At 39.2% G+C, this 23,836-nt stretch overlaps 2 protein-coding genes across 2 annotated transcripts; one reads left to right on the top strand and one right to left on the bottom strand.

The window, feature by feature from the left end:
• Positions 1 to 7,287: 7,287 nt before the first annotated feature.
• kcnj20 (potassium inwardly rectifying channel subfamily J member 20) lies at positions 7,288 to 13,998 on the top strand (the record flags this gene model as incomplete). Its single annotated transcript, XM_079240237.1, has 3 exons — positions 7,288 to 7,502; positions 8,056 to 9,289; positions 13,634 to 13,998. The coding sequence occupies exons 1-3, from the start codon at positions 7,293 to 7,295 to the stop codon at positions 13,996 to 13,998; spliced, it is 1,809 nt and encodes a 602-aa protein (XP_079096363.1). The 5' UTR covers positions 7,288 to 7,292.
• A 3,731-nt stretch (positions 13,999 to 17,729) lies between these two features.
• On the bottom strand, positions 17,730 to 22,811 carry zbtb32 (zinc finger and BTB domain containing 32; the record flags this gene model as incomplete). The annotated part of the gene is made up of 4 exons (XM_079241119.1): positions 17,730 to 17,959; positions 18,858 to 19,022; positions 20,613 to 20,722; positions 21,784 to 22,811. The coding sequence occupies 4 exons, from the start codon at positions 22,809 to 22,811 to the stop codon at positions 17,730 to 17,732; spliced, it is 1,533 nt and encodes a 510-aa protein (XP_079097245.1).
• Positions 22,812 to 23,836: the final 1,025 nt, after the last annotated feature.

Here is a 23,836-nt window from a genome sequence, read left to right as displayed (position 1 = left end):
TGTAGAAATCAGACGAACATAAAGAGCAGGGTTTGCAAAACGGACTGCTGCCGTCGTTGAAAGTGTTTTGTTTGCAGGGTTTGAAAGGTGGTTCGTGGTACGAGAAACCATCATCATCCCTGCCACAGTTAGGAGTAACCTCACGTCCTGTTTAATCAATAATATAATATAATATAATATAATATAATATAATATAATATAATATAATATAATATAATATAATATAATATTGACATACCTGGCTTAAATTCACACGTGACACACTTATTCCCGTCCCAATAGGTAGTTAGATTGTGACATAGATCAGAATGGCCCTTCATCATCATGCAAACTGCTCGGGAGGGCGAAAACTTTGCTGCTATATAGCTCTCAAGCGCCACCCACACATACCGTTACAGTTAGATGATTTTCTTCCACATTCTTATTCTTATTATAGATGAAAAATAACTTAATTATGACTAACAAGAAGCTGGACCTTTTTAACGCCAATTATCAGGAGTATTTGAAACGTAAAGGATGATGGAAAACAATAACCAGGCAAGTAATTTACGATGTAAAAAATGCGGTTTAATTTTTTTCAAAACTGAAATGAGCACCTAAAGTCTCTCGGGTGTATGCAGTCTCGTGCAACGTGGACGGCAAAGGGAGTTCGCCTGACAGAGCCCAGTGCGAATCGCTGAGATCTTAAATGGACAGTTGTGGTCGCGACACCTATTTTGGTTGCAGCCATGGTCGGTTGGCGCTGTCGCTGTCAAAACAATTTGATCTGTCGCGGCCACTTTAAAAAATGGCAAATAAATATGATTACCGCTTGGAAAATGATAGATACGCATTCTTGTGTCTTTCAGGATGGTTGCAAGCTGTCATGTCTTGAATTTTAACAACACTCTTAATTTTGAGGATTCAGCCTTGAGGCACTGACTGGACTGGACTGGTCACGATCGCTCTTCTTTTTACTATCACACTGGTTAGTGATGGCGTCCACTGTCAGAGACTGCACACTGGTTGCTGCTGCTTTTAGAATAAATGTCACTATTTCTTGAAGAATGATGACGTCTGTTTTGTAAGCAGGAATTCAAAACTTTCTGTAGAAAGAACATTTCAGCAGTCTTCAAAGATGCACCAATCTAGTGACATACTAACATCACTTCAAGTTCGTTTCTTAAATTACTTCAACATTAGAGACTTGCATGAGTACAAAACCCATCTATTCGTTTTCCTAAACAGCTCAGTCCAATTCAGGGTTGCAGGTTCCATCCCAACAAGCAAGCAAGAGGCTTGGTCCCTCAAGCAGGTGTACGCAAGGTGAGAGCATATATGAGTCTGATCCTTTTGCCTTAAAGCTGGGGTAGGTAATGTTGCGGAGCTAGCAAGATTTCAAAGTTGTTCCCTGTCTTGGCTCCTCTTCCTTTGGTTTTGCTCCTTGCATTATCCAAGGCTTTTTTTTTTTTTCTCTCCAGGTACTCCAACTTCCTCCCACCCTCCAAAGACATGCATGTCAGGTTAATTGGTTACTCTAAATTGCTTGTAGGAGTGAGTGTGAGCATGATTGTTTGTTTGTCTCTGTGTGGCCCTGCAATGGACTGGCAAGCTGTCCAGGGTGTACCCTGCCTTTCGCCCAAAGACTGCTGGGATAGGCTCCAGCTTCCCCGCAACTCTTTATTGGATTAAGCAGTTAGGAATATGCATGAATGAATGAATGCCACCTGTGGAGCTCTTTACTGCGTACATTGGTTAATATAGCAGCTGGCTTCAGGGTCAGCTCCCTTCACGTTGCCCAGCAGTAGTAAAACAGGCATGGCCTCCTACTGTAACTAGAAGAGTTGGGTGGTCTTTACTGTTAAAGGTTGTAGCAAAACTATGTGTAATTATGTACTGCAGAGAGTTTCTCACAGCTGTGCATCTTTCTCTCTCTAACCTTAAACTTTTAAAGCCTGACTAAAGAAAAACTAGGGGGAAAGGCCTTTTTTTTTTTTTTTTTTTTTAAATCTGAACTCTTTATGTGGCCCTTTGACCAAATTTGACATAGCAAAATCCTTTTTTTTTTTTTTTGTACTATTTTTTGTACTATTACAATGTGACAATTTTGTTCCAAAATTATCATAGTATAATCTTCTGTTTCATGGTATCCAGAGCCTGGAGACAAACATCAGATTGCATCCAATAGGGTTTTAAACAAAGTTTCTCCCCTAAAGCGATGCAAAAGGGCTCAAAAACTGTATGTAAACAAAGTAAATATCAAGAAAATATTCCTTTAGTGTCAACTATGATATGTTTTGGTAGAATCAGTACGTGGGGCTAGGTGTGATAGGAGGGCAGGAAGACAATGCTCCTCTTCCTTTGGTTTTGCTCCTTGCATTATCCAAGGCTTTTTTTTTTTTTTTTTTTTTCCACCAACGATTTTCTTTTTCTCGGCTGTTTAACGAGAGAAGGCAAATAAACTTAGCCGGCTCAGGAGATCCTTCCTGCATTTTCTCAGCCATGTCTGCCCTCTGAGTTTCTTCTTCATTACTTTGTATTTTCATCCTAACATGCTATTTATATGCTGTGGGAGGGGGAGGAGGGTAGCCAGGAGAAGAAAATTACGAAATATAAGAAATGAACAACTCCACTTCAGTCCGAACGTTTGGATTGGTCAGTGTTTTTACAGATTTACAGTGAACTTAGGGGTCTAACTATATTTCTTTTTGCTCATAATTACAAAATATATAGACTATTCTCAGGGAAAGGAACCACATAGAATAGAATAGAACAGAACAGAACAGAATATAATATTGTTGTTAGCAAAGAAGCTATCAGATAAAGAAAGGAACAAACCCTACATTAACATTGGCTTTATATTGTCAAACTTGAGAGTAGGGCTATTGTGAGAGCTGAAGGGGTTGCAGTTTGACTTGGAGCTAGCTCTTCATAAACCCGACAGGTAAATAACATAAACATAACTTCACCATGTTCCACAAAGTGGAGATATTGTTTTGCTCAGTGTGTTTGCACTGTGCATACCTGTTTACGGACAGGGCAAGTGGAGGATGAGGTAGAGGGAGGTCTAGCTCATGACACACGTTTTGATCTATGGGCAATCCACAACAGCAAACTTTGTGAACAAACTATTTTTGCCTCCTTAAATTCACTACATTATAGTGAACATATACTTTTCCTAACATTCCCATTAATATATTTAGTCAGTCAGTGAGAATGTGATCGTTCTAATTTCTTTCGCATTCATTTTGACTCAGGAATGACTCTTGTTTTATCAGGAAAAGCTACTGGTGAAGTAGAAGAACGGAAGGGAGGAGGAGGAGGATGAGCTCATCTAAATAGTTGCAGGGTGAATTTGTTTGGCTATCCAGTCATGGATTCTACATGTCACAGCCCCTCCCTTCAACACAAGGAAGGGGTTGCTTTTTTTCTTTGGTGAATTTATGACATATAATATCAAAATCATTAAATTCAAATCCAACTTTATTTATATAGCACTTTTCGTACAGATGCATTGAAAAGTGCTTTACAACAAAAAATAATTTCAAACTTACACACACACACACACACACGCACAACCACACACACAACCCAAACACTCAACCCCAAACTTCCTCTAATCCTCTTTGTACCTGTGTAAAACTAACTTAAAGTTTCTGTCTCTTTATCTGGCTTGACACTGCTGCAAAAAAATGATACCTTGGGGATGCGTCCACATAAGGAGCCGCCCCAAGCCCTAGGCCGAGCTTGCAAAAGTGCACATCATATAGGCTTCAATAAGGGTATTCCCCCACCTGCAGCTGTTTAGAAAATTAAGTGATAGTTGTATATAGAAAGCACCCTAAAATCTGGCAAGGCTGGAGGACATTGCTGGAGTAAATTAATTTTCAGAGCTGATGAGTGGCTCATGAGTCAGCTTTGGCTGTCCTGTCCTGTGCTCTTGGATATCTGTAATGCTTTAGACTCAGAATTACAGCAACACACCTGGAGGAACTACGCTGTGGCAGTCCTTCTGCGAGTGCTGGCAACACGCTTTTCTAGCATCTGACATCTTCCAAAGAAAATTGGTGGACAGATTGCAGCTGCTCACTCTTTTCCCCAACCTTCACAGCGCAGTGGAGCAGAACTATAACATGTGCCACAGCCAGACACACCGTGGTGCAGATGGGCCACCAAGGTGCTGCCTCAATGCTGCCGGAGGAAGCCATATGTTACACACCTGCAAAAGTGTGCAGGATGATGAAGGGATGTGTTGTGCTACAAAACATGAGACTAAATGAAAATAGTGTTGTCCCTCATGTTGGACCCCACCCTTTTGGGTTTGAGCCAAATGCTGCTGCTGTATCCAGCATCTAGATGTGATGCAACACAAAGCCTGTTTCTGTCAGGGTGGTCTTTATTTCCCACAATTCCACTGTGTCCCTCTGAAATGACACGAGTCACTGTGGAATCACTGCCCTCATCCTCGTCAACCACACCTGCAGCAGTTCATTTGATGCAAGTATAAAAAGGAATAAATTACCTGCATCATCTTCATCTGGTACCTCTGGTCCATTGCTTCCAGTGTGTCTGTGTCCCCTTTGCCTTGCACATCCCACTCTGGACAGACTCATCAATTATCCCTGCCAGTTTCTCATCTTTGGGAATGAGCTGCAGTATCCCCCCTCTTTTATGGTGCACACCCTCCTCCTGTGAACGTTGATGTGCTTTTTTCCCCTCCACTTTTATGTCTGACCTCTTCTTTTGGATTTCTGGAACTGTCCGGCCCTCTGATAAGACGGTGCTGACTGCATCTTCTACCTGCAGCCACTTCGCTGCCTCTCTGGCATTGGCGATGCCCATCCCGTGGCCACCAAATTAAATCTTTGTTTTTCGACACTGTCTTTCAGATTCTCAATCTTGCTTTTTGAAAAATTCTGCTTTTTCATTCTTTTCCCCTCCTGAGCCATCATGGAAATGATATTGATGAATCTTACCCTTCATACCACCATATGGGCTGGACAAGGCGCTCCCTCATGTGTGCCAAATTTAGTGTTGATTTTGATTTTACCCAAAAAGACAGCTGTGTGTGTAAACCTTTATAAATCCGAAAGTTTTTGCGCACAGCATTTCTGATTTTCCCTGAGTATGCCAGCTGTAGAGGGCTGCACGGTGGCATGGTGGTTAGCACAGTGGCCTGGGGCAAGGTTTGGTCAGTGGTCTTTCTGTGTGGAGTTTGCATGTTCTCCCTGTGTATGCGTGGGTTCTCTCCAGGTACTCCAACTTCCTCCCACCCTCCAAAGACATGCATGTCAGGTTAATTGGTTACTCTAAATTGCTTGTAGGAGTGAGTGTGAGCATGATTGTTTGTTTGTCTCTGTGTGGCCCTGCAATGGACTGGCAAGCTGTCCAGGGTGTACCCTGCCTTTCGCCCAAAGACTGCTGGGATAGGCTCCAGCTTCCCCGCAACTCTTTATTGGATTAAGCAGTTAGGAATATGCATGAATGAATGAATGCCACCTGTGGAGCTCTTTACTGCGTACATTGGTTAATATAGCAGCTGGCTTCAGGGTCAGCTCCCTTCACTTTGCCCAGCAGTAGTAAAACAGGCATGGCCTCCTACTGTAACTAGAAGAGTTGGGTGGTCTTTACTGTTAAAGGTTGTAGCAAAACTATGTGTAATTATGTACTGCAGAGAGTTTCTCACAGCTGTGCATCTTTCTCTCTCTAACCTTAAACTTTTAAAGCCTGACTAAAGAAAAACTAGGGGGAAAGGCCTTTTTTTTTTTTTTTTTTTTTTTTTTAAATCTGAACTCTTTATGTGGCCCTTTGACCAAATTTGACATAGCAAAATCCTTTTTTTTTTTTTTTGGTACTATTTTTTGTACTATTACAATGTGACAATTTTGTTCCAAAATTATCATAGTATAATCTTCTGTTTCATGGTATCCAGAGCCTGGAGACAAACATCAGATTGCATCCAATAGGGTTTTAAACAAAGTTTCTCCCCTAAAGCGATGCAAAAGGGCTCAAAAACTGTATGTAAACAAAGTAAATATCAAGAAAATATTCCTTTAGTGTCAACTATGATATGTTTTGGTAGAATCAGTACGTGGGGCTAGGTGTGATAGGAGGGCAGGAAGACAAAGGAACACAATATACAATGAGGGGTGAACTCTACTAAAAAAAAAAATAAAAAAATAAAAAAATAAGGTGTAAAATTACTATATAAACTGAATGAAAAAAGACAGAATAGACTGAATGAAATATAAATCACAGACACGAAAACACTGAACTAAACTGAACTACACCAAACTGAACTAAAAAAAAAACAAAACAACAAAAAACCAGACTATAAACACCACAAGACTAGAAATAGAAGCAAAAAAGGAACTTATGGGTAAGGTGCGTATAAATAGTTTCATGTCTCTAAAACATTTGCTGGAAAATTTTTACCCAACTACTTGTGTTATATCAACATTCCCCTTCATGACTTGGAGTTTCGTAAACTACTGGTTTCCATTGGAAACAGGATCCTGAATCAGCCCACTTGATTTCATAACAGAATTTCTGCAAAATTTCAAAGCAGAAGCAGATTACAGTGATATTATAAGTGTTATTTGTGGTCATGACACCAGAATATCCCTGTATTGTATTTATGTGAGTGTTTGTACAGACTTTGGAAAACATTCAAGTATAATTTGTGTTCTGTTTAATCATCGACTGTCTTGTTTCATAAACATTTATTTCCTCGATGGACTCCCACATATGTATAAATCAATGTTGTGTACAATATATGAGTTTAGATAACTTTAGCAGTCTGTCCTGTGTAGAGAGGATAGTGGATGAGTAGTCCACCCTAGTCTGCAGGACACTCTGGTGGTACTGCTGAGGCAGCAGGATGATGGAGCTTAGCTTCAGCTGGAGAGGATCTATCTCTTAAAGCTTTTACTCTAAGTGCTGGCCTGCTCAGTGTTACTATAAGTATGCACTGCAAACACTGCTTTAAAAAGCAGTTTTCTGTATCCTGGCTGGACTAGAAAAACCACACTTCCTTCAGGTTAGTTCATTTTAGATGTGATATTCCATTTCTATTTTTTATTGAAGACAAAACATTGAATGTATTCTTAACTTTTAAACAAAATTTTGATAAGCCTATTTATTTATTTTATAGAAGTATACTGGTAGTATATCAGGGGTTAAGGTGATGGCTACAAGACCCAAATTCTGTGTGACTATTCTCTTTTTTTATCCTTAGGTCTAGAACCACAGGAAGAACTGAATTAGCTCATGACCATGTTCTGCTGTTAGTGCCTATTTCATTTTGTCCTGTAATGGATCTTGGTGCAAGACAAGACTGTATTATGGAGACCAAAGGGTCCACTGGGACCAGAGTGAGCATAGGAGCCACAGGGCATCCTGAGACCACACAGGATGGAATTATAGGACAACGAACATCTGTGACTTGTCGACCAAAATCTATCATGGTTGTCCATTCCACTCCTTCAGGAGAGAAAGTCCAGTGTGAGAGCTACTCAATAAATGTAAGTCTTGCAGTTTAATTTCCATTAATTATTTTTATTTGCTGAATGTTTATATAAACTTGACAAGATATTGCTATTATGCTTTCCAAACGCTTGGCATTGTGAAATAAAAAGTCAAATGATCACAGTAAAATGAAGTTTCACGACTTACTCAATACTTAAGACTTCATATTACTCAGTTTGATGGTATTTTGACCATTCCTATACTGGTAAGGTAACTGTTTCATAACTTCCAGCATTTTATGGACTACTTATTAATATTATAATGTTAAAAAAGTTATTTTTACGCTATAGAAAGAGTGGTTGATGATGTAAACTACACCTTAAAGTCCATAATGTTGCTTTTCCAGAGCTTTTGACCGCAGTAGTTGGGTTAGGTCTATAAGTACAGACCTAATCACTGTATTAGAGTTGATAGATTGTTCTGTGCAAAGTATAAAAAAGGCTGATGAAAAAACACTTTACGATGCTGTGGCACTTTAGGTCACTAACTTCAAGTGAACTTATTAGATCTACAGTAAAGGGGGAATACTAATGTTTTTTTTTTTCCCAGACAGAAACAGACAGAGCACAGTCATCAGACACCACACAAGGGACTTTTCCAGAGCAAGCAACAGCCAAGAAACGCCACAAAAGCACAACAGACATTCCTTATCCAAGCAACATTTGTCTGCTTCCACCTTTAACTCCTGGACTCACGGAGAAAGAACAATATCTTTGGCGTCGCTGCTCATTGATAGAGCCCAATAATGTTTCATGTTACCGTCGCCATGCTCTCAGTGTTCCAAATATGGGTTCCTCCAGCCCCCTTCGTTTCATTAACAGCAGTCCTCTCCAAAGCAACCCTCTTTCACCAGCTCACAGCAACATATCTAGTCCTGCTAGAGAAATGGAAAGGCTCGCCAAGGCCCGGAGTAAACTCATGGAGAATGAAAGTAACCAAACACCCACACTTCCCCCAGAAACCAGGGAGCAACTTCGCTATGTATCTAAGGATGGAAAGTGTCGTGTCAACCTGTGTCACATTGCTGAGAGGGGCCGTTTCCTGTCTGATATCTTTACATCCTTTGTGGATCTCCAGTACCGCTGGTTTCTGTTTGTTTTCATGATGTGCTACATTACCACTTGGTTCGTATTTGCTGGACTCTACTACATCAATGCATCCTTTCGAGGGGATCTAGAAGATACACAACCTCTGGGTGCACATGAGAATCACCTTGTACACTCAAAGTCTTGCTATTTAGGTGTGGATGGCTTCATTTCAGCTCTTCTGTTCTCTGTGGAGACACAGCGTACTATTGGTTATGGATCCCGCACTGTCTCTCCCACCTGTCACGAGGCTGTCCTACTGGTCATGATGCAGTGTATTGTTGGCTCCATGATAGATGCACTCATGGTGGGTTGCATGTTTGTGAAAATATCTCGTCCTAAGAAGCGGGCTGAGACACTTCTCTTCAGTCGCACCTGTGTGATTGCAAACCGTGATGACCAGCTGTGCTTGATGTTCCGTATAGGAGACCTGAGAGAGAGTCACATGGTAGATGCAAAAGTCCGTGCAAAGTTGATCAAGTCTCGCCAAACAGCTGAGGGAGAGTTCCTGCCACTTGAGCAGACAGAGATTGACCTTGGTTATGAAACTGGGTCAGACAGACTCTTCCTCGTTGAGCCTCAAGTCATTCAGCATAATATTGATGCCAACAGTCCACTGTGGGAACTGGGTCCCGAGCAACTAAAACGACAGCAGTTTGAGATAATCGTCATTTTGGAAGGAATTGTTGAGGCCACAGGTGAGTCACAAATAATTATGGTAATACAGTTCTCTAAATTAACAGATAAGAAAGACCAGATGTCTGTGACTACAGTTAAATAACAAAAAGCACCTCCAAAACAGCTCTCTTAACCTTTTCCTAAACCCTTTTCCTGGACCTGAGTGCCGAGGTCATGATCCCAAAATGTGGGTTGTTTTAGGTCTTAGTTGCTCTTGCATCCTAGCTCCGTTTTCTGGTCTTTGAAATCTTTTTGAAGCTTTTTTAATGTGTGGAGCTGCAGCCATCTCCCATTGTTGCTACTCGAACACTGGCTTTGTTTGATTTGCCCCATCCAGTTTACCTTGGACCTCTGCGGATGACCATAAAGCCAGGAAACACTGAGTCTCCTTTTCGGAGTCAATTTCTTTGCTAGTATGAAGATGTTGGTTCATGTTTCAATGCGCTTTTTTGGCCAGATAACCCCACCCCTAGCTGCTGGTACACACAACGTTAAGTTGTTCTCAACTCTGGTCCAACAAAGAGTTGGTGCCTGAATAGAACCAGTTTTAAGAGCCAGGAGCTGATGCGTGGATGGTCGAAAGCCAAAGTACAAGTCATACGTCTGATTAAGGGTCTGAGCTAGCACAGCAAGCAGCTCAGCTGAAAAGTGGCTTGAGTCTTCATTCCCACATGTGAGGAAAAGAGAATAAAAAATTATGTAACAAGCAGGGCAGCAATGAAGGCTGAACAAACTGATGATTACAAATGTTTATCTGTTTTACAGTTATTTAGCAGACACTTTTCTCAAAAGGAACTTGCATGTATTAAGTGATCTAATAACCTAACCAACATGCCTTGTGGGTGAGAGGAATCCCAGGTATCTGGGGAGAACCATGCAAACTCCACATAGAAAGACCCCTGTTCAAACCTCCCCCAGCCAAAGCTCAAACCAGCGACTTTCTTGCTGTAAAGTCCACAGTGCTAACTATTTAACTGCATTGCCAGTTTGCAGAAATTAGGATACATTTATCAAACCAATGCATCAGCTGCATATGGAATAACACAATTTTATGGTAAAATCTGAACAGTTTCAAAACAAAGGCTCAGAATTTGCACAGTTATATTTATTTTACCCATTCCCCAAAGGGACGTAGTTTACATCTTGTTACTTTGTGATGCTGATGCTTGACGTTTTGCAAGCTCCAGTATGATATGCATCTTAAGGATTTTCAAATATGATGATGTACTGTTTTAACAAATTATTTGGTTGCTAATAATAGTGAAGGAAGCGGATAGTAGGAGCTCATTAGTATTTTCCACAATACTTTTTATCTTCTACTTCTCTCTCATGAATATTTAGAGTTGAGTTAAAATTACATGATTAAAGTCAGAATTACTTTAAATTGTTTAGTTTACATGGTCTAGAATCAACCTATAACATAATTATCATCAGTGGCTCAATTTCTATAACTATATATGTTTCTGTTCATGAATGACATTTATTGACATTTATTGTAAAAGAGTATAAGATGAAGTGAAAATACTACTCTTGGGATGTAGCAAAGATAATTTTATTGATTGAATACTACTTTTCTTTAAGGAAGCTGAACAGCTAAAGTTTACTGAAGGTTTAGTTCCATTGTTGCATCCAAATATTGAACATTTTTGTTACACTGGACAATTGCAGTGCCGTAGATGTGAAGACTGCAGCTGTGCAACAGATGCTCTCAGTGTGAAAACTGTAAATCAACTTGGGATTGGTTAAACAAAGCCATTTTTATTTTGCCACTTGTCCAAACTTCAACATTTCCTCAATATGGAGAAAAAAGGATTTTATGTAAATATTAGATAAACTCTGCTGCCATGGGCTATTAGGACAACATACACTAACATTTCCATAGTGCCAGTGTAATGGGTGGGGAGTTCACTCAATAACAGCACAAATTAGTCAGATTTGTCAGTTAAACAGTCCTTATTTAGCAGGTTGAGCAGGGAATTTCAGAAAGGTGAATATGCCTAGATTTGATCATAAGCCCTGGTATGGCAGACAAACATGTAACCACATGAGCAAAAGGCCAGGAAGGGGTGTGTGGCGAGTGAGCTCATAATGGTTCTACAGGCTCCACAAGTGCAGTGGAGGTGGAAACGCATAAACTGGACTTTGGTGCCATAGGGGACCTCAGGTTCCTCCCTGGCGCTTTGGGGCGTGGTCGCGGTCCCCTTGCAAGCACACGGTTTATTATTGTTGCATGGTCACACATGTGCGTGCCCACAAAGGGGCTCATTTTTCCATCTACTTCCTACTAAATGTTGCTGACATTTACATGTTTACAACTGTTGTGCTCTTGGATATCATTATTAGTCTACTTTCTGTATTCTGCAGTACTGTAGCAATTTATCTTTTTTTTTTTAAGCGAATACGGAGAATTTGGCTGCCTAGACAACTTTTCTTTTCTCACTTTAATTCTATACCTTTCTCTCCTCTCCTTTCTCTCCTGCCTTCTCTTCACCTGCCAGGTTCAGCATTGCCATATTAGGACTGATGATTACAATTAAAATAAATAATAAAACTATTCAGAATCTCAGCCATATATGAGACATGCCTCCCTTGGCAGAGCAAAGCTGTCTGGTTAAATATGGCACACAGACTGCCATTCTGTATGCTATGATGCAGGACAGGACAGGGTTAAAAGAATAAAAAAAGATGCACACCCACACCCCCTACACACATACACACATGTAGACACACTTCCACAGCGCTGCACACAAACACCTACGTAGCTGCACACCCACACCGGCTGCTTCTCTGGGTTTTCCTCCTGATAATATCTGTTGTGTTTCTGTGAAACTTTAGATGCTTCATGTTCCTCTAAAGGTGTGTTGAGGAAGTGTGTAAGCGTTGCAGAATGGTAGATATCAAGGACCGAACTCGGGCACCCCTGGTGTTGAAGATATTCAGTTTGTCTGCTTAAAATGTGTGGCAGTTTCTGTGGCTTGTTTTCTGCTTTTTGTTCTGTTCTCTCTTCTATTTCTTCTTCTTTTTTTTCCCACTTTTATTGTTTTCTTTCTCACCCTTTTCCTCTGCTGTCTCTTTCCCTCTGATCTGATCCACTGGGTACTACTAAGCAGAAATAGCAACAAAAACAAACAAAAACCATATTTATGATAAAATTAAAGAATAGATGGGGGCCTCTTATCAAAAAGGGTACTTGTGGAAGAGTACATTTGTTCACCATCATTCTGTTGTCATGATGCCGTACAGGACAAGAAAAAAAAAGTAGAAGAATAAAATAGAAGCCCATAAAATTAATATGCTTACTCTGGGATGTATAACATATTTCTAGATGACTGTGTTGCTCTGATTTCAGGACAACATCTCCATTTGCTAAGCTTGAATCAAACTTGTTTCAGTAAACTTTACTCAAGAGTTTAAGAAGTAGGTTATCTCTATTTTTTCCCAATCTTTCAATTCTTTCTAATTTGTTGGTATACCGGAGCAAAAATAAAAAATAGTTGCCGATTCGACAGTAATCACTGCTGATTTAAGCAACAACATTGAACAATTTTGTATATCAATCACTTAGAATTTTATTTTTAAATTTTGCAAAGATTTATCTTGCCTTTCATTCATCAATCAAAAAGCTGCTTCTAATGTTCAGAAAGGTGGCTGTATATTGTTTGTGTATATGTAACTTAGTAGTCAAACTGTTTCCACAGAGCACACTTAAATAAAAAGGGTATTTAACTTTAGCACTATAAGGCAGTTATATTTCAGTGAATTATTGTGTCATGTATTATTAATGATAAAATTGTCTGAATGCTACAGTTTCGCTTAATCTATAAATATTTTTTTTTTTTTTTTCCTGTTGTTTGGACTCTATCTACTTTAGCGTAATATTAGCTATGAAAGAAATTCAATTGATGCCGTTGAATGAAAATATTTTTTAAATCCACTTGCAATGTGTTGGATTTGAGCTTCAACTGCTTACTTAGTCATCCATAACCTTCCCAACTTTCCTCCATTCAACATGATTACCCTGCACATAAAAAGCAGCACTCTTTGTCACCATTTATTATTATTATTATTATTATTATTATTATTATTATTATTATTTCGATTATGTTTTTGTTTCATGTGTTGTATATTAAGCATATGTTATATATGCAAGTTAGGAATTCCACTTGGATGGTTGTGTCTGGTCTTTGGCATGCTGACTGACACTGTCTGGACCTAAAATAAGACTTGAAGATATAAAAGCCATTATTATCGATTATCGCTTATTTTCTACTGCACATCAAAATGTGAAAACTGAACCTTTGAGGGACATTTGACAGAAACAAAAACTAATGGCTTCCTTTATTTATTTATTTTTTTTAAAACAGGGATGATGTGCCAAGCCAAAACATCATATATTGAAACGGAGATTGAGTGGGGTGCTCGCTTTGAGCCATGCATGACGCTGGAGAAGGGATCATTCAGAGTGGATCTGCGTCGGTTCCACACCACCTACCAGGTACCACTGCCGAACTGCAGTGCCAGCCAAGTACACCAGCTAATGTCTCTGGTAGACTTTAAATCCCAAAGTCACAAAGCCTGCAGAGACTGTGATGCTTGGCCAGAAGGAATGACCATGGAGGACAAAGATAAGTCACCTTCACACAGAGGTTTTACTATTGGTGACATTCTGGAAGAGAAAATGTCTGAAGGGCATGAAAGTGAAGCAAGTGCAGATAAAAGCATGCCATAGCAGGACCTCATAAAGGACTTATTAGACTTTTTCCTTTGTAACAGAACAAAGAACATGTGCTTGACTTTGATAATAAGTCACACTATGAATGTGACAAAAAAAGCCGATTATGAAAAACATCTGAATTTCTGTTGTATTTCTCTTATAAAGATATCACACGTGCAGACAACCATTTAGCCCCCCCCCCCCCCCCCCCCCCCCCCCCACACACACACACACACACACACACACACAAACCAATGCTATGTCAGTGGTGGTTACTGCCAGCAAGACCTCCAAACAAAACATCCAGTTTGTTCTCATGATATAACTATTTCTACACAGTAGTATCTTGCACGTATGCTTCTAAAAATAAAGTTTTAACTTAACAATACTATCAGGTTTACCACCTAGATTATTAGATTTTTTTATGGCATGGTTGTCAAATAACTTCAAATTTTTGCTTTAAGCAGTAATAGAGGAAACATGTTCCTCATTTCAGTTCCATGGCCAGGTGTTCAGTGTTCTTACTTAAGTCACAATTAAAGTCAAGCTTGCCTAGATAAAATTAAATAAAAATGAATAAATACGGCTTGAATATGCATTTTTGTTTGGCCCAGATTTGGCCTTGACTTATGACATTGCCTAAATGTGAGTATGGCTACCACATCATCACCATGTGGCCAACAAGGAAACTACCATAAGGAAGACTTGCTTTAATAGCACCTCTTCTGGCCCGCAAAATATGTGCTGTAATCCACATCCAGGCCAACAACTGACATCTGGACCACATGTGGCCCAAAGAATTACTATAGTCCAAGCCAGGCTGGCAGTTGACATCTGGGTACACACACACCACTTACTAGAGCTGTAACAGCCACAAGTGCCACTGTAGAATGGATTTGGCCCATAAAATGTCTACTATCTGGGAAATCTTTTTAATAGTGTTGTAACGTTACATGTATGAACCCGTATGTATCCGGATGAACAGAAATGTTCTGAGTTCCCATTAGAAAGATAGCTGTCTTGCACAATATAGCCTCTGGCAAGTGGACATTATATTATGACTAGTGAAAGATTTAACCAGAAACCAGACCTTCAAGATCCTCTTCTGTAGTTAAAATTTCCCATTTGGGAGCGCTTCAGTTCTCCAGTGAAGTAAATGGACAAAGGCAAGTGGATAAGACAAAAGCAGCGTGCCAGCCTTGTGCCAAGCTGTGAATAGAAGTGTGCTCTCTCTCTGTAAAGACTCAGGTTGATCTGTGCTTAAACCACATAATCTCTATAGAAAGCATGACGACATTTTCTTCCCTGACAGTGTTTCAATGCTTTCCGTTTTAAATAATATTAACAATAATTAAGATTTTCTGACAACTTTTGTCTTGGTATAACAAATACTGTCCTGCGAAGCAAATGAAACATGTAAAATGTTTTTTTTTCTTCTTTGCATACAAACTTTATCTGAAAATGTGTTTTTAACCAAACGTCATAGCCTTGCAACTAGTCATATGTTACTTTATCTTTGACAGCACACAAACAATTGAAAGTTTTACTAACAAAACATTAAACTGTGGATTAAATTAATATTTGTACAAGTTTAAATGATTTCTTTATTTTTTTTCTCTTTAAAAACTCATTTTTCCTTTATGTATGTGTAGATATTGTTCATTAAAGAGGGGGTATATCAGAAGGTTTATGTTTTGCATTTGTTCCCTTACTGAACAGAAGAAGAACAGAATTGTGACCTGAAAACAAAGGTATGTAAATAACCATGATTTTGGAATGCTATTACACAGCTACTTTTTAACATTCCCAAATGCCTCATTTAAATGAGAATACCGCAAATTTGAATTAAACATCTGCTATGAATAAACCCCATTTTGAACATATTCCGTCATGATTTTTTAGATGCAGGAATCATTAAAAGACAGACTGTTGAATTTGCTCCTGCAAGGTGTGGACTCTGTGATCTTTGTGCCTGGTCTTGTTACATGCGGTGTTTGTTTGTGAAAGTTCATAACTTATAGAAAAGTGTATTTAAATAATCAGTCCAGCTAATTTACTTACCTTTGTGCTTTATGCATACAAGCAAGATTTAGCTCCCAGGCCAATGACTTGTCATTATCGCTTTGTATGTTGTTATTACCTGGACTCTTCAAGTTACCATATCTAATGATACTGTCCATCTAGTGTGTGGGTACTGAAATTTGAAACCAAATCTTGTTGTATGTCAGAGAATATTATATAGACTAAAACCATCACCTGCCTAAAACTAACTATTAAAACTTATCTGTTAGTACACCAAAACAGTTGTCTTTTTTGGAACAAGTCAATACTAGCATTTCCTAGCTTGCGTGTAAACACAAAACAAGTCAATTGTATATTTGACAGAAATATGGACTTTCTCATGTCATTTTACCATTTTACCATGTAATTTTTTCTGTTCTTTTAGAATCTAAACATGTACATCATATGTAGTGTCTCTAAAAATAACAAGAATGGTAAAAAAAAAAAAAAAAAAAGTGGTTTATTTGCAAGCTTTATTTGAAGCTTATTCTGCTAAGTATTACATATAAATCCTTAAATGAATTAAATATTCATTTATCAAAAATTGTGAATATGATGCTATACAAATCCACAAATATACTTCAGTGGATGTAGGCCAGAAAGCTATACTAAAAGCTCCCTTTAGGAAGCAGTGTTTATTGATATGTACCGCAAAGTTGAATAAATGCTGTCATAAAACTTGAGGACCACTTTTGCAAAAATGTGTCAGCTGCTAAATATTTGCTGCTACTTGCAAAACATAAAAAGTTAAGTATTTACCGCAGTCCTGAAATGGACAAAGGGGTTTGGAGAATATAAAGATGTGGGCCCACACCTTTAAAGTTATACACAGTGACAGAAAACACAGGATATCCACTAATTAATGAATTGGATCACAGGACTTTTGTGTCTCTAAGTAAACATAGTAACAAAAGCTTTGCTGCTGCCTTCAAAAGCCATCCAAATAAACCAGCATTTATTACTGAGCCGTTAAGCATTTTTTTCATGTTCATGTATAAGACTTATCTCCTCTTTCAAGCTCAAAGTAGTCTTAACTGACATAATAAACTCATTTCCTTTGAGAAGGACATCAAAGGACCAGAGCATCACATTTTCAGATTTCTTATAAATACCTATAAACTTTCTTTACAACATTATTGTGTCTTCATGAATATGCACTCACGACTTTTCAATCTAAATGAATGAGTGTGAACTATTTAACCTCTTCTTGCTAGATGCAGTGTGACATTTCATTGAGGATTTCACCAGATAAATAAATACCATGCATTACCGCCTATGGCCTCACGAGGGCGCTAAAACCTTTTCAGAATGAGAGCGTTCACGCGGACGGTCTAATAATTTAGAAAGTCCCAGGGAGGATAACTGCGTCATGCAGTGAGGATGGGAGTGCTCATGTGGCTTTAATGCTTGGTAAACACTTTCAGTATCTTTCATGTACATGGAAATTAGTACTCCTGTTGTCGAAGCAAACAGAGAACCGATTATAAATAGATCACTGCCCCCTCAAACAGTGGTAAGTGTTTCCAACTCGAGGAAGTCATTGATAAGATATTTTCCTTCAGATATATTGATACAAGCTAATGCTTTGCTATCTGTATGCAATGATTCTGCAATGAAAGTTTCTGATATGCAAAGAAAATAGTGAAGCTGGAGAACATTGAATAGATGGAAGTGTGAGTTATGTCTTAGATGTGGGAGATGTACAGGTAGGTGCTGTTGATGCTCCAGTCGGGGGGGAAGTCCTGCACCGCGTGGCTCTTGACGTGTCTCTGCATGGCGACCAGGCTGCTGCAGTACTCCAAGCAGACGGTACACTGGTAGGGAGAGGCGCCGCCGTGCGTCCGCAGGTGCTTGATCATAGCTGAGTAGTCACGTGAGCGCTGGCGACAGAGGCGACACTCAAAAGGTTTCTCTCCTGAAAGCAGAGAGAAAGCACAGGAAGGAAGACGTTAAAGAGATGTGCGCGTACGTGTGAGCTCAGATGAGCGCAGGTCGCTCATTCATCTGCCATTGTTCGACCATTTGGTCATTTTACACACATTTCTAATCTGAAACCGGGGTTGTTATTAATAGCCTGCACTGTGGCTATTCCTGACACCTTTTCAGAGCTGTATTCGCAAACAGTGGGCCACTTTTAAACAAATCACCTGGATCTGTATCACTTTGCCTCTGATTGTGTTAGTAATAAAATGAAAAAAAAGCACCATCCTATCAAAAATTACTTTGACTATGTAATTACACTAAATACTAGGTCTTTAAACAGCTACTTAACATTTGTGTGAGTGGAAAAATGCATTTTTACTTTCACATAGATTTGTATTTATGTTTTAGATTAAAAGAAGCTATTTAACTCAGCCTATTGTATTGTGATGTTCGGCTTTTAACCTATTTAATAAGTTGTCTGTTTTGAACTGTCCCCAGTTCATGGTAGTGATTGAGCCTCTGGCAACACACTGCATATCTAAAAGCTGCTCAGCTGATTCATGGATTTTCCACCTTTTGGAAGTTTCTGTCTATCTGTTATAATTATCTTGTGTTTTTCATGATGTTCCAATAAGAGGAAAACTGTGAGTAGGCTGCTTAAATATATATCTAAAAGAGTCTGTTTTAAAAGATGTGGGGTAAAATATAAATGTCGAGCAGTAAATGGTTTCATATTTAGTCACACCGCACTGTAAATAATTTTTTAAATGTAGACTTCTGGTATAAAAACATACTTACTGTATTTGAGCACTCTCTTCTAATACTATAAGAGAAACTACTTAGTAATGCATCCTTACTTAGCTGCAGAGTAAGCAGTGTGAATTGCTTACCGGTGTGAACGCGGAAGTGTGTGTCCAGCTGATGTTTCAGGCTAAATTTCTTGGGACAGTGTTTGCACTGGTAGGGTTTTTCTCCTCTCTGGTCTTCTTTAGACTCTGGCTGATGTTGCACAATGTCCTTCCTTCCACAGAATTGACATCCTGCACAGTCTTTAGCTGTGAAAAACAACATCAATAAAGAATAAAGAACAGCAGGTGAAGGTGTGAATATTTTGGTCAGCAGCAAGGCATGGCTGTTCACAGAAAAAAAGAAATAAAAAAAAGAAAAAAGGAAAGAAGAAAAAAAGTGGAGTAAAGTGATAATCAGGTGTTGCTTGTATAGCAACAGAATATACAGCCTCACGTGTTACATCTCTAAAAACCTGCTAAAGATGTGAAGCATGGTGCAATGCAGACACACTGAAGAACATCTACACACCACCAGCACGTAGCATAAAGATGATTCGTTTTAATCGCGCACAACAGTTGATCAGCCTTTTAGTTTATTAGCTGAAAACATAATAATGTTTGAATAACGGTTTAGGTTGTTGCAAATGATAATCTTTATGTTTTTAAGACTTATCTCAATTTGTGAAACTGCTTTTTTCCATATGTGTCTTAGACAAAATTTTCTAACTGACAAAGTGGGAACTGATAGCTAGTTGAGCAAATGATAACAGTCTTTGTAAAACCAATAAAATTGACAGCTGCAATCACACTCAGTCAGTCTCATGCTGACATTTTAAACAAGCTGCAGTTTGATGCAAAAAAAAAGCATATTATTGTGTCATGAAATGAAATAAAAATACTTTATTCATTTCATGGAGAAATTGCAATTATATGTATATTCCTGTTGCTCGGCAACAGATTTGGCGTGTTGGTTCACTTTCAGCCTACATGCGCATCTGTAAAAATGACAAAGTTGTGATTTTGGAATTAACGATGTCAACTGTGAGGCTTTTCAAAACCATCAAATTTTAGGGTCTTTCTAGAGAAAACATAGCCCATATAGTAACCTATAGACAGGATGCTGAAATGTGAAGGGGGTGTGCTGTTGTTGAGGAGGGAAAAAAAAAGAAGTGAGAATAACCACAACAATTGAACACTTAAAACTTATGCATTCCTTCTCCAATGTGTCCTAATATGTCCTCACAATTTCATAACCACTGGAGTTTAGCAAAAATCAAGTTTGAGAAAACCTTGTACAGGTTATTCTCTTTTGAAAACTGTTATCAGCATTAAACCCACTCTTAAACAAGGTTTTATCACAGTTGTTGAAGCATAAAAATAAATTTCCACGAAGCACCAATCTAAAGCAGATAGTGTTTATCAGCGTGATTGTACATGCGTGTACTCATATACATGCTAATGTGCACTCAGAAAGCTTGTTGGTGTTGCTCAGTTTTGTGTTACAGCCAAATTAGAAGAATTCAGCACAACTTATCAATACGTTTTAACTTTTTCTCGGTGTAGGACAAACCGCTCTTTCGCTGCAGTACATACTGTACTGCATGTATCTAGCTGTATCTAGTAACCACACCACTTCTCCTGTTGCACCATGCTTTCGAAACCACAACTCTCTTTATCACTTTCCATTGCGTAGCTATGAAGCTGGAGTCTACCAAGGTTAGAGGTCATGACAGGAACTGTCTTATTGTTATATGGGTCTTTGCTACACAGAATAGACTTCCAGCTTCATCTTTCTAAATGTGCCGCCATGATTTAAACAAAACATACATTTTTCATTTCTTATGATCATATCACTACCTAACTGCACGGGCGCTGACTCCTGCAGCAGTGGATTGTCGCGGAGTCTTGTACTGCAGTGCTGGCAGTCCTCTTTTCTCTCTTTGCTGGCTTTGGGAATTTCGGGGTTACTGTAGAGAAGCACATTTTAGGGTTAAAAAAATTGTGAGAAAAATGATGGCAGCTTTAGTTTAAAAACATCATAGACATAACGAGAGCTAACATTGACTTCTGTGCAGAAGTCACACATCCGATTGGAAATATGAAGGCAGTAAAAGTTCTGTAAAATGTATATTGTTGTTGTAAAACGCCAGTTTATGTACAGTTTTTGTGTTATCATATGTCACATCCTCTCATATCAGCCACAAGATATCTATAGCATTTAGTGTGTGTGTGTGTGTGTGTGTGTGTGTGTGTGCGTGTGTGTGTGTGGTGGTGGTGGGGGGGTGTTACTACATATATGCGTTTATGCGTATATGCATATTGCATAATAAAATGTAACAATGTAAGGAGCAGGATCGTGGGGGAAAACATTGCATTCCATTAATGTTTTGATCATTTCTTGTGGTGGAGACAGGACCTGTTAAAACACTGAAAGTATGTTTCAGTGGGTGGAAAATCTTGAATTCTGCAAAGGAGGGGAGAAATTTAGGGGGCTCCCCTTTTTGCATCGTCAAGACTTGACAGATCGAGAGAAGTCGCATAAAAATAAATCTTAACTGTGCTCAAAAGGCTGTGAGTAAAGTCTGTGAAAGTTAACTACTAAACGCTGAAGGATTGCTTGCAAACTGATTGGAAACAATCATTAAATATAAAATCTAAAGCATACTTTTAGATATTTGGGAAATGTACATTTTTCCGTCACGTTGTACGATTGAAGCTCGGAATATGATTTCATTTAATAGAAGAAGAAAGAAATGCAGTTTGACAGAGTTAGACTGGCAGGGAAGGGTTAACAGTTGAAACTACTGTAGCTGGAAAGTGCAGGAGGCTTGATCACAAACACACACACACACACACACACACATACACACATCTACCCAAGCAGCAGTGAGTCAGGTACGGTAGTTGTCAAAAAGGAACAACTGAGCAAATTAGGGGGTTCTAAATGACTCTGCAAGAGGAAAAACATGGAGAAAATGAGTGAAAAAAAAAAAGAAATTTCCAAAATCATGTCAGATATCTGACTTACCTCAGCTCACTAGTGTGAGTCCCTGTAAAAGCTTTCTGGCTAGACCTTTTCCTTCTCAAAAGGCCGTGCTTGATCATGCTGCCCATTCGTGCTGTTCCAGAATAAAGGTGTTGTGGATAACGCGGATGGAAGGCCGAGTAGCCCGCTGCAGGGTTTGGAAGTGAGGTTTGAAAATGTGGACTTAGTAACGGGAACATGTGTTGAGGGGAGAGGGGGAAGGGGTATACCACAGAAGACTGGTTTGAGGATTGATGGGGATGACTGGCGAAGAAGTTTGAATAGTTTTCTGCTATCTGCCTCAGGGTGGTCAGGTGCATTTCAGAGTCCCACATGTTTGTGGGTAAAGTCCAGGGGGAGGAGAAGGATGAAGTGCTGGTGCTGGGCCTAGTAATAACACTATCCCTGTTGCAGAATGTAGCTGAAATTGGGGACAGTTTTGCCTTCTTTCTTGGGGCTCTTGCATTGCTGTGGCTATTCGGAAGATTGGTGGGCGAAAGGTTCTCCGTGACAGAGTTAACACCTGCTTTCTCTGCTGGACAAAACATCTTTTGCTCTTCTTCCTCTGGAATTGAACTTCCTTTTTGCTTTTCATCCTTCTCCTTTACGTATTCCTTTTCCTCTTTGATGTCTGCAGCTTCTACTGTTTTTTCCTTGTCTCTTTCTCCAAGACTTTTCAGCTGCTCCCGGCACTGATCCTCCAGCGACTTCATCTCCAACAGCTGGGCGGCTTTCAGCAGCAGGTTCAGATCCTTTTCGGGCACCTCCAGAGTTTGAGTGTAGGTGAAATCTAGAACTTGCTGGAAAGTGTGGGGTGAGAAATACTCCAAAGAGCAATGGACTGGGCTGTCTACATCTCCCTGGGCTAGCTGCTGTGCTAAGGTTCTGCTAGCACAGGCCAAGACTAACCGATGAGCTTTGAAAGTTTGCGTCTTTACCAAGATGATGGCATCGCAAAGCGAACCTGAGCGACGAAGGGCATCTGCTTGTTGCAGGAAGTGGAAGTATTGGGTGTTGTTGATTCTGATCATTTTCAAAGTTTCTAGGAACATCAGCAAATGTCTGAGAAGAGAAAGCATCAAAGAGAGGTCTATCAGATCAATCTTGCAATGTGTTGAATTGTTCCATTTTTGAGATTTCGAAAGTAGGAAAATAATTTGATGAATAAACAGTAGGAACCAACCTGTCCTATAATATGCATGGCTGTGCCTCCACCCCCTCACATCTTTCATTACAGCGTTATTTGGGGCACAATGTACCCAAGAGATTCATTAAATATTATGAAGAGGTGGCTCAACACTGAATTTGATTTTCTGCCTTCACAGCCTCTTAAAAAGTGAAATTTGAATATTTTCTTACATCTATCTGAGAATTTGTCTCAATCACAGCCGCGTCTGTTATACTTAAATGCCTGCTGAGGTCTGTAAACGCACTCTGTTGTTTAATGGCTTTGATATTCAATGAAAATAAATGCACTCCAAAGCCACAAAGCGCTTACAGTATATGAAACCATGACTAATGACTGTACACATGAGAAAACAGAAGTAAAGTTTAAACGTCAATAACAATCAAGCTGTATTTGGAAGCATGATAAACATCAATTGCAAGAGTATACGGGGGTGGAATATGTAAAATTCTTAGTATGGCAGAGAAATATTTGGAATTTTACATCTAAAATGGAAAATCTATGGATGAAAACGCTGCGGCTGTATGTTGAAACTACCGGATGTCTAAGAGGTTGTCATCTTCACACACTCTGGAACATATAATGATCTTTTCTGATTATACTGTATGTGGTTGCTTTCTCAAACACAGGTCACAGAAGAAAGGTTTAATAGTGTCTTTTTCTTGTCTTGCACAATTGCAAAACCACCAGTTTCTCTGATCATGACTGTAAATGGAAATTAGATGAGAAAAGGAAATGACATTTAGAGGAAAAAAGTGCACCTTACAGGAAAAAAAACAAAAAAACAAAACTGAATATGATTTTAAAACCTCCCCTTAGTGTTTCTGTTCATCAAATGCACTTTTTATGATAGCTAACAGTGAGGCATCA

This window comes from Telmatherina bonti, assembly GCF_933228915.1.
Source record: "Telmatherina bonti genome assembly, chromosome: 5".
In the NCBI taxonomy this organism is placed as follows: domain Eukaryota; kingdom Metazoa; phylum Chordata; class Actinopteri; order Atheriniformes; family Telmatherinidae; genus Telmatherina; species Telmatherina bonti.
Note: the sequence above shows the minus strand (reverse complement) of the source record. Positions and strands in the feature narration are given on the sequence as shown.